The sequence below is a fragment of the Ictalurus furcatus genome, chromosome 2 (genome assembly GCF_023375685.1).
Source record: "Ictalurus furcatus strain D&B chromosome 2, Billie_1.0, whole genome shotgun sequence".
In the NCBI taxonomy this organism is placed as follows: domain Eukaryota; kingdom Metazoa; phylum Chordata; class Actinopteri; order Siluriformes; family Ictaluridae; genus Ictalurus; species Ictalurus furcatus.
In genome coordinates, this window is record NC_071256.1 from 471,749 (window position 1) to 483,902 (window position 12,154).

The following is a 12,154-nucleotide window of genomic DNA, read 5'->3' on the forward strand; positions in this document are numbered from 1 at the left end:
GTGTGTGTGTGTTACCTGACGTTCTCGTGTCGGTACATGTACATGGTGTTGAATTGTTGAGCCTCTGATTTCTGATTCGCTTCGTTCTTCATTCCCTGCAGCATCTCATCAGCAATGTGCTTCGGCAAAATGGACAACAACAGCTCCTCCTACACACACACACACACACACACACATACACACACACACACACGCACACACACACACACAGTAACACATCCCGAACATAAACCTTTGACGTTATTGAGCAGTACCTGTGGTGCTAGGTGTGGGGTGATTGCTGATTGGTTGGCTGGGAGGCGTGTCTGATTGTGTGATAAAGTGATCATAAGTTACTTCTACACTAGATTAGCTATTTATGCTAGTTCCTCAGAGTAACGCCAGCCAGATAGTATGGAGCTAGCTAAAATCTCCAGGTCTTATTCAGTAAAACCGTTTATGTTTATGAAGTTGCTGTAGGTTTTTGTGAATTAAATCCAGACTAAAGTTAACATTAACCACTACTGACTAAAATCTGACTAAAATCTGACTAAAATCTGACTAAAATCTGACTAAAAGTCGAGACAGTTGGTCGCTGACGGCAACGGATTCCTTTGAGTTTGTTTTTTTTTGGAAATTCGCTTAGAATTTGCGAAATAAAAAACACGACTAATGAGATGAGTGAGTGAGATGAGAGAGAGCGCGCGAGAGAGAGAGACAGATGGACAGACGGAGATTTGGGATTGCATCCACACAACACGTTTGTCTCTAGAGCGTCGTTGCCATGGCGATGTGAAATGGCTCGTTGCGCTCTGATTGGTCGCCGAGTCTTCAACTGCATTCTGGGAGTCTGACGCAGAGGAAAAAAAAGAATCTGCAAACTTCAGGGAGGAGGAGGAACGGAGATATAACACCTACTGTCTCTCTCTCTCTCACACACACACACACACACACACACACTCCACAGGGACAGTGTCTGGTGTGTGTGTGTGTGTGTGTGTGTGTGTGTGTGTGTTTGTTGTAATGGGATCATCAGGAAACAAATGAGGACACAGTTGGTGAACACATCACCATAATGAGCTCTATGTGTGTGTGTGTGTGTGAATGTGTGTGTGTGTGTGTGTGTGTGTGTGTGTGAGAAAGAGAGAGAAAGTGAGATGCACTTGAAATATTTTACAAGCCATTTACAACAAAACACCAACAACAGTGTGCGTGTGTGTGTGTGTGTGTGTGTGTGTGTGTGTGTGTGTGTGTACCTGTTGTTGGCTCTGTTCCTCCAGTGTGAGTCGAACCTCCAGCGACTGTTTGGCTTCCAGAAACGCTGTGCGATATTTACGATCAGCCATGAAATATGACATCACACCCACAACCACAGCACCCAGGTACAGCATCACGTTAGCCACCAGCTACACACACACACACACACACACACACACACACATTTACAAGTGTTAAAACGCACAGACAGGCAGTCTTATTAACTTGAAGAGAGAGAATGAAGAGAGGGCTGGTGAGGGAACGACTGTTTATAGCTGCTATAACGTAACTGTTTATAACCGTATGTAGCTATAAACGGATAAAAATGACGTGGTGTTGTTTAATGAATAAAAACGAGGCATGTTTCTGAGGTATTAGAGGAATAAAACGCTTGGGGACGTGCTGTTAGAGGAAAATACCACGTCATGAGATTATTTTCCTATAACAGTGCATCCCATCGAGCTTTGTTGTGTGTGTGTGTGTGTGTGTGTGTGTTGTACCTGTCGGACCAGTACGGTGCCCTGTAGGTTCACCTGCCCCCTCAGTGAGATGACGACGGCGAGCAGGGCCGTGTGTACGCTGCATGTGATGGCCGTCAGTACGAGGATGTGTGTGAGCGGCAGCGGCATGGTGAGGAACAGCGAGAAGGTGAAGAATGTCTGCCACCCGACTGCGTCGCTCGCCTCGTTAAACCCGGCGAAGTTAAATCCCACGTAAAAGAGCAGGTGCAGCGTGATGAGGATCCACAGCGTGAAGGGCACGGCGTGGCGCATCACGGCCTCCGGCAGCACACGGAACCTGCACAACACATACAGCACCATATCTGCCCCGAGCCCCGCCCCCGCCGCCGCCACCGTCGCCATCTTATCCCCCGAGTACACGACGGCGCACATCACGATCACGTAGCAGTTAAAAAGTGCTGCGAACACCACAAGGACAAGCAGCGTATCCTGTCTCTGGCGCCGGAAGTACGTCTGGTACACGCGCTCGAGGGACGCCGGTGAGAAGGACAGCCGCAGAAAACGTAGAACGCACGAGAACCCGTCCGATCGAGGTGCCGTCGTCGCGTCATGAGCTCTCGCAGACGTCCTGGCGTCCTCCGGGACAGTCACGGAGCACTCGTTTACTTTGTGTCGTGACATCATGCACTAAACGGATCGGTCCTTTCTTCAAAAGAAAAACGTCCAGGTGTCCAGCGACGTCACAGATCGAGCTCCAGCTTCTGGAACATCGTCCGTCGATGGACGAGGCCGAACTGAGAACCTGCGAGAACCAGGAACCAGGGTGTCATTACGACGCGCTAGAAAATCGGGTCATCGTGTATCGGTCCGATGTTCTCCATCGTTCTCTCGATAGAACTGTGTAAAAAAGATCACAAAACAACATCGGTAGAGATGTAGAACCTTTTCAGAAAAGATTCTGCATAGAACCCTTCAGCAAAGTTTCCCATAGGGCTTCCAAGCAGACCCTCTCAACTGGCCAAAGAACCCTGAAGAACCCTGACAGATCCATTTATCCCAGATGATGTGGGTCTTCAGTTTTGCACTGCAGCTACAAAGCTTGTGTAGGTAACCAATAATGGAAGTTTATAGCCTCCAGATTAGCGCTGTGCACTAAACCTACACTTTAGAACCGGAAAGCTCGGGTTCTGTTTGGATTTAAACTCACAGACTCCTGGGCGACGCCTACTGTTACTGTCTTTTCAAGAGAAAGTTGATGTGCCATCTACGCCTCATGAGTTACATTGTAGGGAAAAGGGGGGCGGGGTTTTGTGTCGGTTTGACTGTGTGTGGAGCTCATTTCCGGGCTGTAAAAATGTTTTTAAAAATAGCGTGAAATACAGAAACGGATGAGTTCCACTGAATGGAGATCCTGCGACTAACATTACGCATATCACCGTTAAACATTACACACTGCACCTTTAAACATTACATACTGCACCTTTAAACATTACACACTGCACCTTTAAACATTACACACTGCACCTTTAAACATTACACATATCACCGTTAAACATTACACACTGCACCTTTAAACATTACACATATCACCGTTAAACATTACACACTGCACCTTTAAACATTACACACTGCACCTTTAAACATTACACACTGCACCTTTAAACATTACACGTATCACCTTTAAAGCGGATGTTTAAGATGTTTAAAGAAAGTTTATGTTATCTTTTATTGTAGAAATAAAAGAAGCAGTCAGATTTTCAGGATTTCTCACAGAGCTAAACACTGGAGCTGTTAAAGAACGAATTCTTCAGTAATATCGATCACATGAGGGAAATCTACAGGAACCATGATGCGACTAAACTAGAACACCTCGATAGGAAATGTGATCATTACTGGGAGTATTATTTATATATTTACATGATAAAGTACACACTATATACATCTATGTGGTGATACTTTAAAAAAATCTATAATGATATACAATTAGCAGTTTTCCAATAAAATATAATCACACACACACACACACACACACACACACACACACACACAAACAGGTAAATACTCACCTCTGCTCTGAAGTGCTTTAACTCCAAATGAATCATCCTCTGCTTAATCCTGTATTTATCTCATTATTTTCCTGAATAGGTTTTAAAAATATATTTATATCCAAACCCAGGGAGCGTCTTCTAGTCGTTGTGAGGTAAATAAGTCTGTCTGTCTGTCTCTCTTTCTGTCTGTCTCTCTCTCTCTCTCTCTCTCTCTCTCTCTCCTTCATGTCATGTGAGACAGTGTTGCTAAACTAAACGACAGGTTGCTAGTGTGTGTGTTCGCTCAGGAGAGTTAGGAACATCCCAGGGAACTTGCTTGCTCACGATCACACACACACACACACACACACACACACACACACACACACACACACACAGTGTGTAGAAGCCATCAATTTCCACCCTCTTATCCATTATTTGTTCGTTCATAAACGATTCATTCATTTCGAACGACTCATTTAAGTGAATGAAGTGAATCAGTTCAGAAGCAACAAGACTAAAGTTACTAAAGTTAAACACGTTAATGTTAATGCTATGAGCTGAGCCTCATTTTGAATGATTCCTTCCCTTGGGTGTGTATCTAGACATTATACCTCACTTTTACTCTTATATGATAAAAAAAAAATGATTGGACATGATTCAGTGTCATTTGAGTGAGTTCAAATCTTTCTTTGTGTAAACGTAAGTGATAACTCATATAATGTTGATGATTATCTTTTCAAAAAGGGATTATTATGGTTAGTGTTATAGATTTAGTAACCGGGTGCTGTGTGTGTGTGTGTGTGTGTGTGTGTGTGTGTGTGTGAACTGATCTAAAGCCAGTACTGCTGTAAACTCATTTATAAAGTAGACAAGTGGAACTCTGTACTGTTGAAGGTGTGAGCGGCCATGTTGATTTGACGTCACGCCATAAACTGGGAAGGAACTCGCTTCTATAAGGGCATTAACATTATATATATATATATATATATATATATATATATATATATATATATATATATACAGTGTAAACACACACACACACACACACACACACAACAGTTTTACTTTACTCTGCCTCCACATGGGGGCACCACAGGCTGCTCTCTCTCTCTCTCTCTCTCTCTCTCGCGCTGTCTCTCTCTCTCTATAAGGTATAATGTAGTGTGAATAATGACCATTGTTTGTGTGTATAATTTAGTTTTTTTATTGAAAGATTTCCTTCACTGAGGATTACACTTTATTAAACCACACGCTGACCTCCTCAGCACACTTCTGAGACACTTTTACAGCGTTTTATTGAAAAAGACTCGAGTGAGACATGTGACAGAAAATCAATGTGATCTGGACAGAAGTAAACATAGTAAACATTCAGTACGTCATTTGAAAATGTAAAAAAAAAATATACAAAAAAAAAAAAGAAAATTAAAAAACAATATTAAAGAAAATGTTGCGGTAAAATATTCCTCCCGTAAAACGTTTTAACATTTTATTTGTTTTGCTTTTTTTTAAAAAATGTTTATGTTAAGTGCAGGTCCCCTTGTGGATAATTCAGTGTTTGTACAGCATCATTATCACTGTAATAACTATCAATAATCATGGCTGTGTCCCAAATAACTCCCCCTCCCTCCCTCCCTGCCTTCACCAGTGCACTGCATGTCCTGTAGGGACTCAGCCATAAATACACTCTATATAGTAAGTGCACTAACTAGGGTGTAGGAGCCAAATTTATACATTCTTGTAGGACATACTCAAGGATTTGGTTCCCTAATCAGTACAGTAGCGAACTACATAGTGCATAATGGCTCCTACACACTTCCTAGTGCACTGCATGTCCAATAGAGGGGCGATTTAGGATTCTGATTTGTAACCAGTGCACTATATATCTAGGATTCAGTTCATTACTCTCTATATGGTTCCTACACCCTATCTACTGCACTTCATGTCTCTTAGGAAGCCATTTTGAATTGAGCTCTGAGGATTCGTGTGGACCCCTACTCCCTGTGCACAACATAGGGTTTGAAATAACACCTCAATAGGGACTTTAGATTTATGCACTCTACATAGTTTATATAACTCCCTATGTAGTGCCCTATGTGTCCACATTTTGCATTCTAGGCTTTCAAATGCTCATATTAACTGCTAGGGCTGGATCTCAAATTGCTCCTTACTCCCTATATAAGTGCACTACATAGGGTGTGAAATGACACTTTTGAGAATGAGCCATTAGGGATTCAGACTTTTATGACCACATGTGTAAGTTTAGCGCCGCCCTGCTGGTCAACGTGGTGCTAGTTGACTTTCGAGATATCTATTAAGTGCACTAGCAACTTTAGCACCCTTTTGTAGTGCGCTGTATTTTCACATTGCGTATCCATTGTTTATCTCGTTCCTAATAAAATCAATTAAACAATTAAAAATTAATTGAAGACGAATTATTCGCCAAGGCTGAATCCCAAATGGCTCATAAGTTTAATTCAGTCCCTGACACCCTAATTAGGGTATAAATAATCTTCCCTAATATATCCGTTTGGGATTCAGCCTGTAGTAAGTGAATGAATTGGATAATAGCGCCGCCCTGCTGGTGGGAGTGCACAACACAGGATACACTCTCAACATGATACAACAAAGTACACACAGTGAGTGTGTGTGTGTGTGTGTGTGTGTGTATGTGTGTGTGTGTGTGTGTGTGTGTGTGTGTGTGTGTAGGTCAGAGTGGGTAGTGCGTGTTGATGTGCTGGTGGAAAGGTGTGTGTGTGTGTGAGCCGTACAGCAGGTCTGCGGACGGGGCACTCAGGCCGGGACACAGCGGCTCGTGGTTACTCAGCACCGTGGACAGATACTTCACTTCCTCCGTCAGTCTCTTCACTTCCTTCCTCAGAGCAGCGTTCTCCTTCTCCAGATTCTCACTCTCCTGCACACACACACACACACAGCTTGTCACGTTTTCTGAGAAACCACAAAGAACTCCTCTGTCCTGTCCTGAAGATGTCAGAAAACCTAAAGTTACAGCTTTACCTCTGAGTGTTACAAAGCACTGACACTGGAGACTCCTTCCATAAAATGTTACATAAACATCTCCTCAAGAACTATCAACAATTAGGCACGTTTTTTATTCGTTTATTATTATACGTCATACAAGTCCCTGACAATGAGCTGTTAGTAGAGAAATGAAAACACGGAGCCAACGTAAGTGCGCACTACATAGTGGACTGTATGTTAGCAATAGCATTTCAGTGTTTAGCATCTAGGGGTTGAACATGATAATGTCTGTAACATAAACTGAAAGATTATTTTTTAAAAATTGGGATCTAATGCAATTGGATAAGATTACAGTTAGGAATGCAATTTTAGCATTAAAGTAGGTTGTTAGCATGAAGAGATCAAGGGCTAGTCGACGTAAGATGAGCGCGACGGTGACATTTTACGGTAAGATGTTGGAGGTGAGTTGTTTTGTTCAACATGGAGGTGTGAAAAACATGGGGCAGAAAGAGCGATAAAAAGGCATCGGAGCTCCCACTAACCTGTGGCGTAGCCTTCCAGTTAGCGTTAGCGTTAGCCTTCTGGTGTTTGGGGTTTACCCTCTGTGAGTGACGCAAGTCAATCATCACTCCTCCATGTTTTACGAGAAATGACGGTCGACTCGTCCCCCCCTACGACCCACACTGACATGCTGAGGTGTACTACAGGAAACGTGTCATATAGAGGGAAATTACAGCTTCCTGTTTATCACTCATAGACTGTGAAGAGAGAAACCACAGTGTGTGTGCTCTCAAAATTTCAAACACACACACACACACACACACACACACACACACATGGCCTTCATTTACATTTGACATACACACATGCTGGAGCAGACGTACATGATACATGTTTAATACAGAATTGCAGAAGTTTTAAACTTTAACTAGCAAAGATCTCACATCATGAGGTGTATTTTTAAAATCAGATCAGCGACAGCAGATTGTATGGCGTCTTTCCCAGCAGGACTCTCTGACTAGCCCGGGTTATCAGATGAGAAATATTGACATCCGTTAGCAGAAACACAGTTCTCGCTAATCTGATTAGCCCATGTGCGTGGTATTATCTCCCACTAGCCTCTCGTTCTGAGGAAACCCGAATCTGATGCTCACTGGTGTGCTCAAGGACACGCTGGTAGATTACTGAGAAGTGACCAATGGGGAATTTAAGCCTCCTGTAATATGTACTTTTGAGCTACGAAGTGTCCCATTAGCATTAAATCTACAGGGCTAACATTTACATTTACTGTAATTTACTGTCCCTGACAATTTTATCTAAAACAACTTAAAGTTGAGCCGTTGAGAGTTAAGAATCCAACTAGCTAGCAAAAACCTTCTTAGGTAATGTTACCTAGCTAGCAAAAACTTCCACATGTAACTTTAACTAACTAGCATAAATCGCCTAAGGTAACTTTAACTATCAAGCAGAAACCTCCTGAAGTAAATGTATCTAGGAAAACCCAAATGAGGTAAATTCTAGCTATCAGAAAAAATTTTTAGCTATCAGAAAGCTACTGAGGTGAATTATCTAGCAAAAGACCTCCTGAGGTAAGTTTAACTAGCTAGCAGAAACATCCTGAGGTAAATTTATTTATCAAAAACCTTCCTGAGGTAAGTTTAACTAGCTATCAAAACCATCCTGAGGTAAATTTATCTAGCAAAAACCCTGCTGAGGTAAATTTAATTAGCTAGCAGAAACATCCTGAGGTAAATTTATCTAGCTAGCAGAAACATCCTGAGGTAAATTTATTTATCAAAAACCTTCCTGAGGTAAGTTTAAATAGCTATCAAACACATCCTGAGGTAAATTTATCTAACTATTAGAAGCATCCTGAGGTAAATTTATCTAGGAAAAACCATCCTGAGGTAAATTTAGCCAGATTATTTACAAGTTTTCATTATTTGTTAGCCAGAGTAATGACAGCACGGTGTGTGAAATGCGGTGGTCTACGTCACACAGGAGAGAGTGAAAGGACGTGAGTAATAACACTCCTACACACACACACACACACACACACACACACCTAGTGAAACTCATGTCAGCCTCAGACACTCCACAGTAAGATGTACTATATTATATATACAGAATATAAAAGTTGTTTATATCTACATTTAGACTCTTGCTGCCTCGGATAAACGCTCTGCATGACAATGAAGGACATCGAGTGTTTTTCAGAGCAAGGCTGATGCAGTGTGGAGCTGGGTAGTGTAGGAATGTGGGGCAGGGTGTATAAGGGTGGGCAGGGGGGTAAAGCAGGGCAGGGTGTGGTTGAGTAGGGTGGGGCAGTGTGTAACAGAGGGCTTGGTTGAGTAGGGTGGGGCAGGGTGGAGGAGAGCTAACTGTTACAACTGTATACACTGACTGATGACAAAGTGCTGACACTGGAGACTCCTTCCTTAAATGTCTTCTCACAGAAAACTTCATTTTTCAGGCTGTTTATTATTATTTGAGCGTCCAGTGTACACGCCCCTGTGAATGAGCTGTTACTATAGTGACAATATCATAGCCGAACGAGCGCCTTAATTTAAACCTGTTAAAGGAGATTAATCAACACCTTCTAACCAATCAGAATCCAGAATGGCTTTAAAAACAACTTAAACACTGAGTCAGAATTGATAACAGTGGTGTTTTTACCTCGGAGACGGTGTGAGAGTAATAAAGACCGTGACTAACAGAGCCAAAAGTGTATTTTTTTGTTTCTGAAGTGGAGAAAAATATTCAGAGAGTTGCTGAAGTGTCGAGTTCTGTAACGAGACACGATCGTGTGGTTTGTCATGCGATGTTTCCCGCCCACTCCATCTAATTAATGCCAGAAACGGAGGCAAAAACACGAGCGAGTGTGAAATTCGACAGAAGCCATGACGCATCGCCACATGCTCAACACAGAGCCATGTAAATATACGAGCTGGACAGGAGCGTTAGCCTTGCTAACCCCGTTAGCTTCACATGCATGAGCATCGATCTGATACACAACATGTCGGTTCTCATTAATCCTCTGTTCAGGTTCTGTTCTGTTCCCAAAGGTGTGCGCTTGTATGTGTGTGTGTGTGTGTGTGTGTGTGTGTGTGTGTGTGTGTATAGGTTCTCACCAGGTGCAGATTGTCTGCTTTCTGCGTTTGTCTCAACCTGCTCTTCTGAGCCGCGATGCGATTCTTCTCCCTCCTCATTACTTTCCTCATATCCTCTGATGATCCCTGGATTAAGGTCAAAGGTCAATCATGTATTAGGGTAATCTTGACATTTTGAACTTAGCAACTCATCATGCTAACCAGAGTTTTTTTTTCTTCTGTGAAAAAACTTATAGTTTTAGTGCTAGCAGCTAGTATGCTAACAAAAATAAGTTTACCCTAGGAGATTACTGCAAACTGGTACCACAGAACATAAGCTAACCACTTAGCTGGCTAATCTTAGCAGCAAGCTTTCTTGCAAAAACCAGATAACCCTGATTAGCCTATCATGTATACAAAAGGACATTATCTTTGTCAAAAGTAATTTATGCTAGGTCTGTGGCCAGTAATCAGCGTTAGCCAGCTAGCTCAGGTATAAAATGACAAAGTTTTTTAGGAAAGCTTTATTAACTCTAATGTCTGGTGACTAGCATTATTGTTAGCATTGCTAGCAGAGATGAAATGTCAGAAAAGAGTTCCTGTTTGCACATGGATGAATGAGTTGGTTGTGAAAGTGGGCCTGTGTGTGATGTGTGTGTGTGTGTGTGTGTGTGTGTGTGTGTGTGTGTGTACAGGATGTAACGATGAATGAAGGCTAGTAGGACAGTTAGCACAGCAACATCGCATTGCTAGCAACCGGACATATATGTAGCAAGATGTGTGTGTGTGTGTGTGTGTGTGTGTGTGTGTGTGTGTGTGTAAAAGAGAGAGAGAGAGAGAGAGAGAGAGAGAACATAATATTGAATGAATGCTAAGCCCTAGTTAGCATGGCTAGCAAGCAGTATTAGCATTGTTAACGGTTTGTGTTTGTGTGTTTTCAGTGTGTTGTCCATAACGGCACTTTCACTATCACTAACCACCATCCTGTTGTCTGTCTCCCTATCTGTCTGTCTCTCTCCTCATCTAACTCTCTCTCCATCCATCTGTCTGTCTGTCTGTCTGTCTCTCTCCACCTTTCTGTCTCTCTCTGTCTTTAAGTGTCTCTCCATCTTTTCGTCTGTCACTTCATCTTTCTGTCTCTCTCTCCACCTTTGCCTCTCTCTACCTTTCTGTCTCTCTCTCCACCTTTGCCTCTCTCTACCTTTCTGTCTCTCTCTCCACCTTTGTCTCTCTCTCCACTTTTCTGTGTCTCTCTCCACCTTTGTCTCTCTCTCTTCACTTCTCTCTCTACCTTTCTGTCTCTCTCCACCTCTCTCTCAACCTTTCTGTCTCTCGCTCCACCTTTGTCTCTCTCTACCTTTCTGTCTCTCTCTCCTTCTTTGTCTCTCTCTCCACTTTTCTGTCTCTTTACTTTTCTGTCTCTCTCCACCTTTCTGTCTCTCTCTCCACCTTTGTCTCTATCTGCACCTTTCTGTCTGTCTCTCCACCTCTCTTTCTCTCGACTTTTCTGTCTCTCTCTCTCCACCTTTCTCTCTCTCTTTCTCCATTTTTCTGTCTTTCTCTCTGCACCTTTTTGTTTCTCTCCATATTTTGCACAAAACATCAAAAGCTGTTACTAGTTTTATTCCCAAAGTACCACGAATTAGAAGGTCAAATGTCACGTCCTGTCTTAGCGTGTGTATTAGTGTGTGTGTGTGTGTGTGTGTGTGAGAAAGAGAGAGAGAAAGAGAGAGAGGTATGTGGAAGAGGTTCAGCAGTAAGGTGCTGTCCCTTCAGAGTAATGGAATGAATGAACAAACTCACGTGGAGCGATAGAGAGATAAAAAAAGAAAAAAAAAAAGAAAGTTGAAAAGTTTGGAAGATGAAGACGTGCATGAGAGAGAAAATAAAACGTGCACACAGACGTGCATGCACTCAAAACAGAGAAGAGAGAAAGATTCAGAGATGATGGAGGGATGATGATGAAGAGTCGTACCTGTTTGTGTCCTGGTGATGGAGATTTGGTGTAGCCAGTATCATTACTGTCTGAACCCTGAGCCATACCACTCTTTTCTTCTCTTTAGGCCTGCGCGCTCTCTCGCTCTCTCTCTGCTCTCTCTCTCTCTCCTCTCTCTGGCTCTGTCGCTTTCTTGCTCTCTTCTTTGCTCTCTCTCTCCTCTGTGTGCGCAGAGAAGTGTGTTGAGACGAGCTCAGTTCAGTGCTTAATGCGCAGCAACAGTTCCTCCTCCCCTCTCTCTCCCTCTCTCTCTCTCTATCTCTCTCTATCTCTCTCTCTCACTCTGTCTCTCTATTTCTTGCTCTTTCTCGAGTTAGTGGTGTGTGATGTGGTCTAACTAAGAAAATCTCTCACTCGCGACTG

The 12,154-nt window shown here is 42.7% G+C and overlaps 2 protein-coding genes across 2 annotated transcripts in view; both read right to left on the minus strand.

Moving 5' to 3' along the window:
* LOC128616515 (adenylate cyclase type 3-like) overlaps nucleotides 1-2,144 on the minus strand; it is a 14,956-nt gene extending 12,812 nt beyond the window's left edge. Inside the window, exons 1-3 of the mRNA XM_053639077.1 lie at nucleotides 1,737-2,144; nucleotides 1,236-1,385; nucleotides 16-149 (exon numbers count right to left, since the gene is read on the minus strand). Coding sequence (XP_053495052.1) covers nucleotides 16-149; nucleotides 1,236-1,385; nucleotides 1,737-2,129 — 677 coding nt within the window. The 5' untranslated portion in view covers nucleotides 2,130-2,144. The remainder of the gene's footprint in view (nucleotides 1-15; nucleotides 150-1,235; nucleotides 1,386-1,736) is intronic.
* A 2,647-nt stretch (nucleotides 2,145-4,791) lies between these two features.
* On the minus strand, nucleotides 4,792-12,154 carry batf (basic leucine zipper transcription factor, ATF-like). Its single transcript, XM_053641667.1, has 3 exons — nucleotides 11,771-12,154; nucleotides 9,838-9,942; nucleotides 4,792-6,638 (listed from the first exon to the last, which is right to left on the minus strand). Exons 1-3 carry the CDS (start codon nucleotides 11,834-11,836, stop codon nucleotides 6,435-6,437), a joined length of 375 nt encoding a protein of 124 aa, XP_053497642.1. The 5' UTR covers nucleotides 11,837-12,154; the 3' UTR covers nucleotides 4,792-6,434.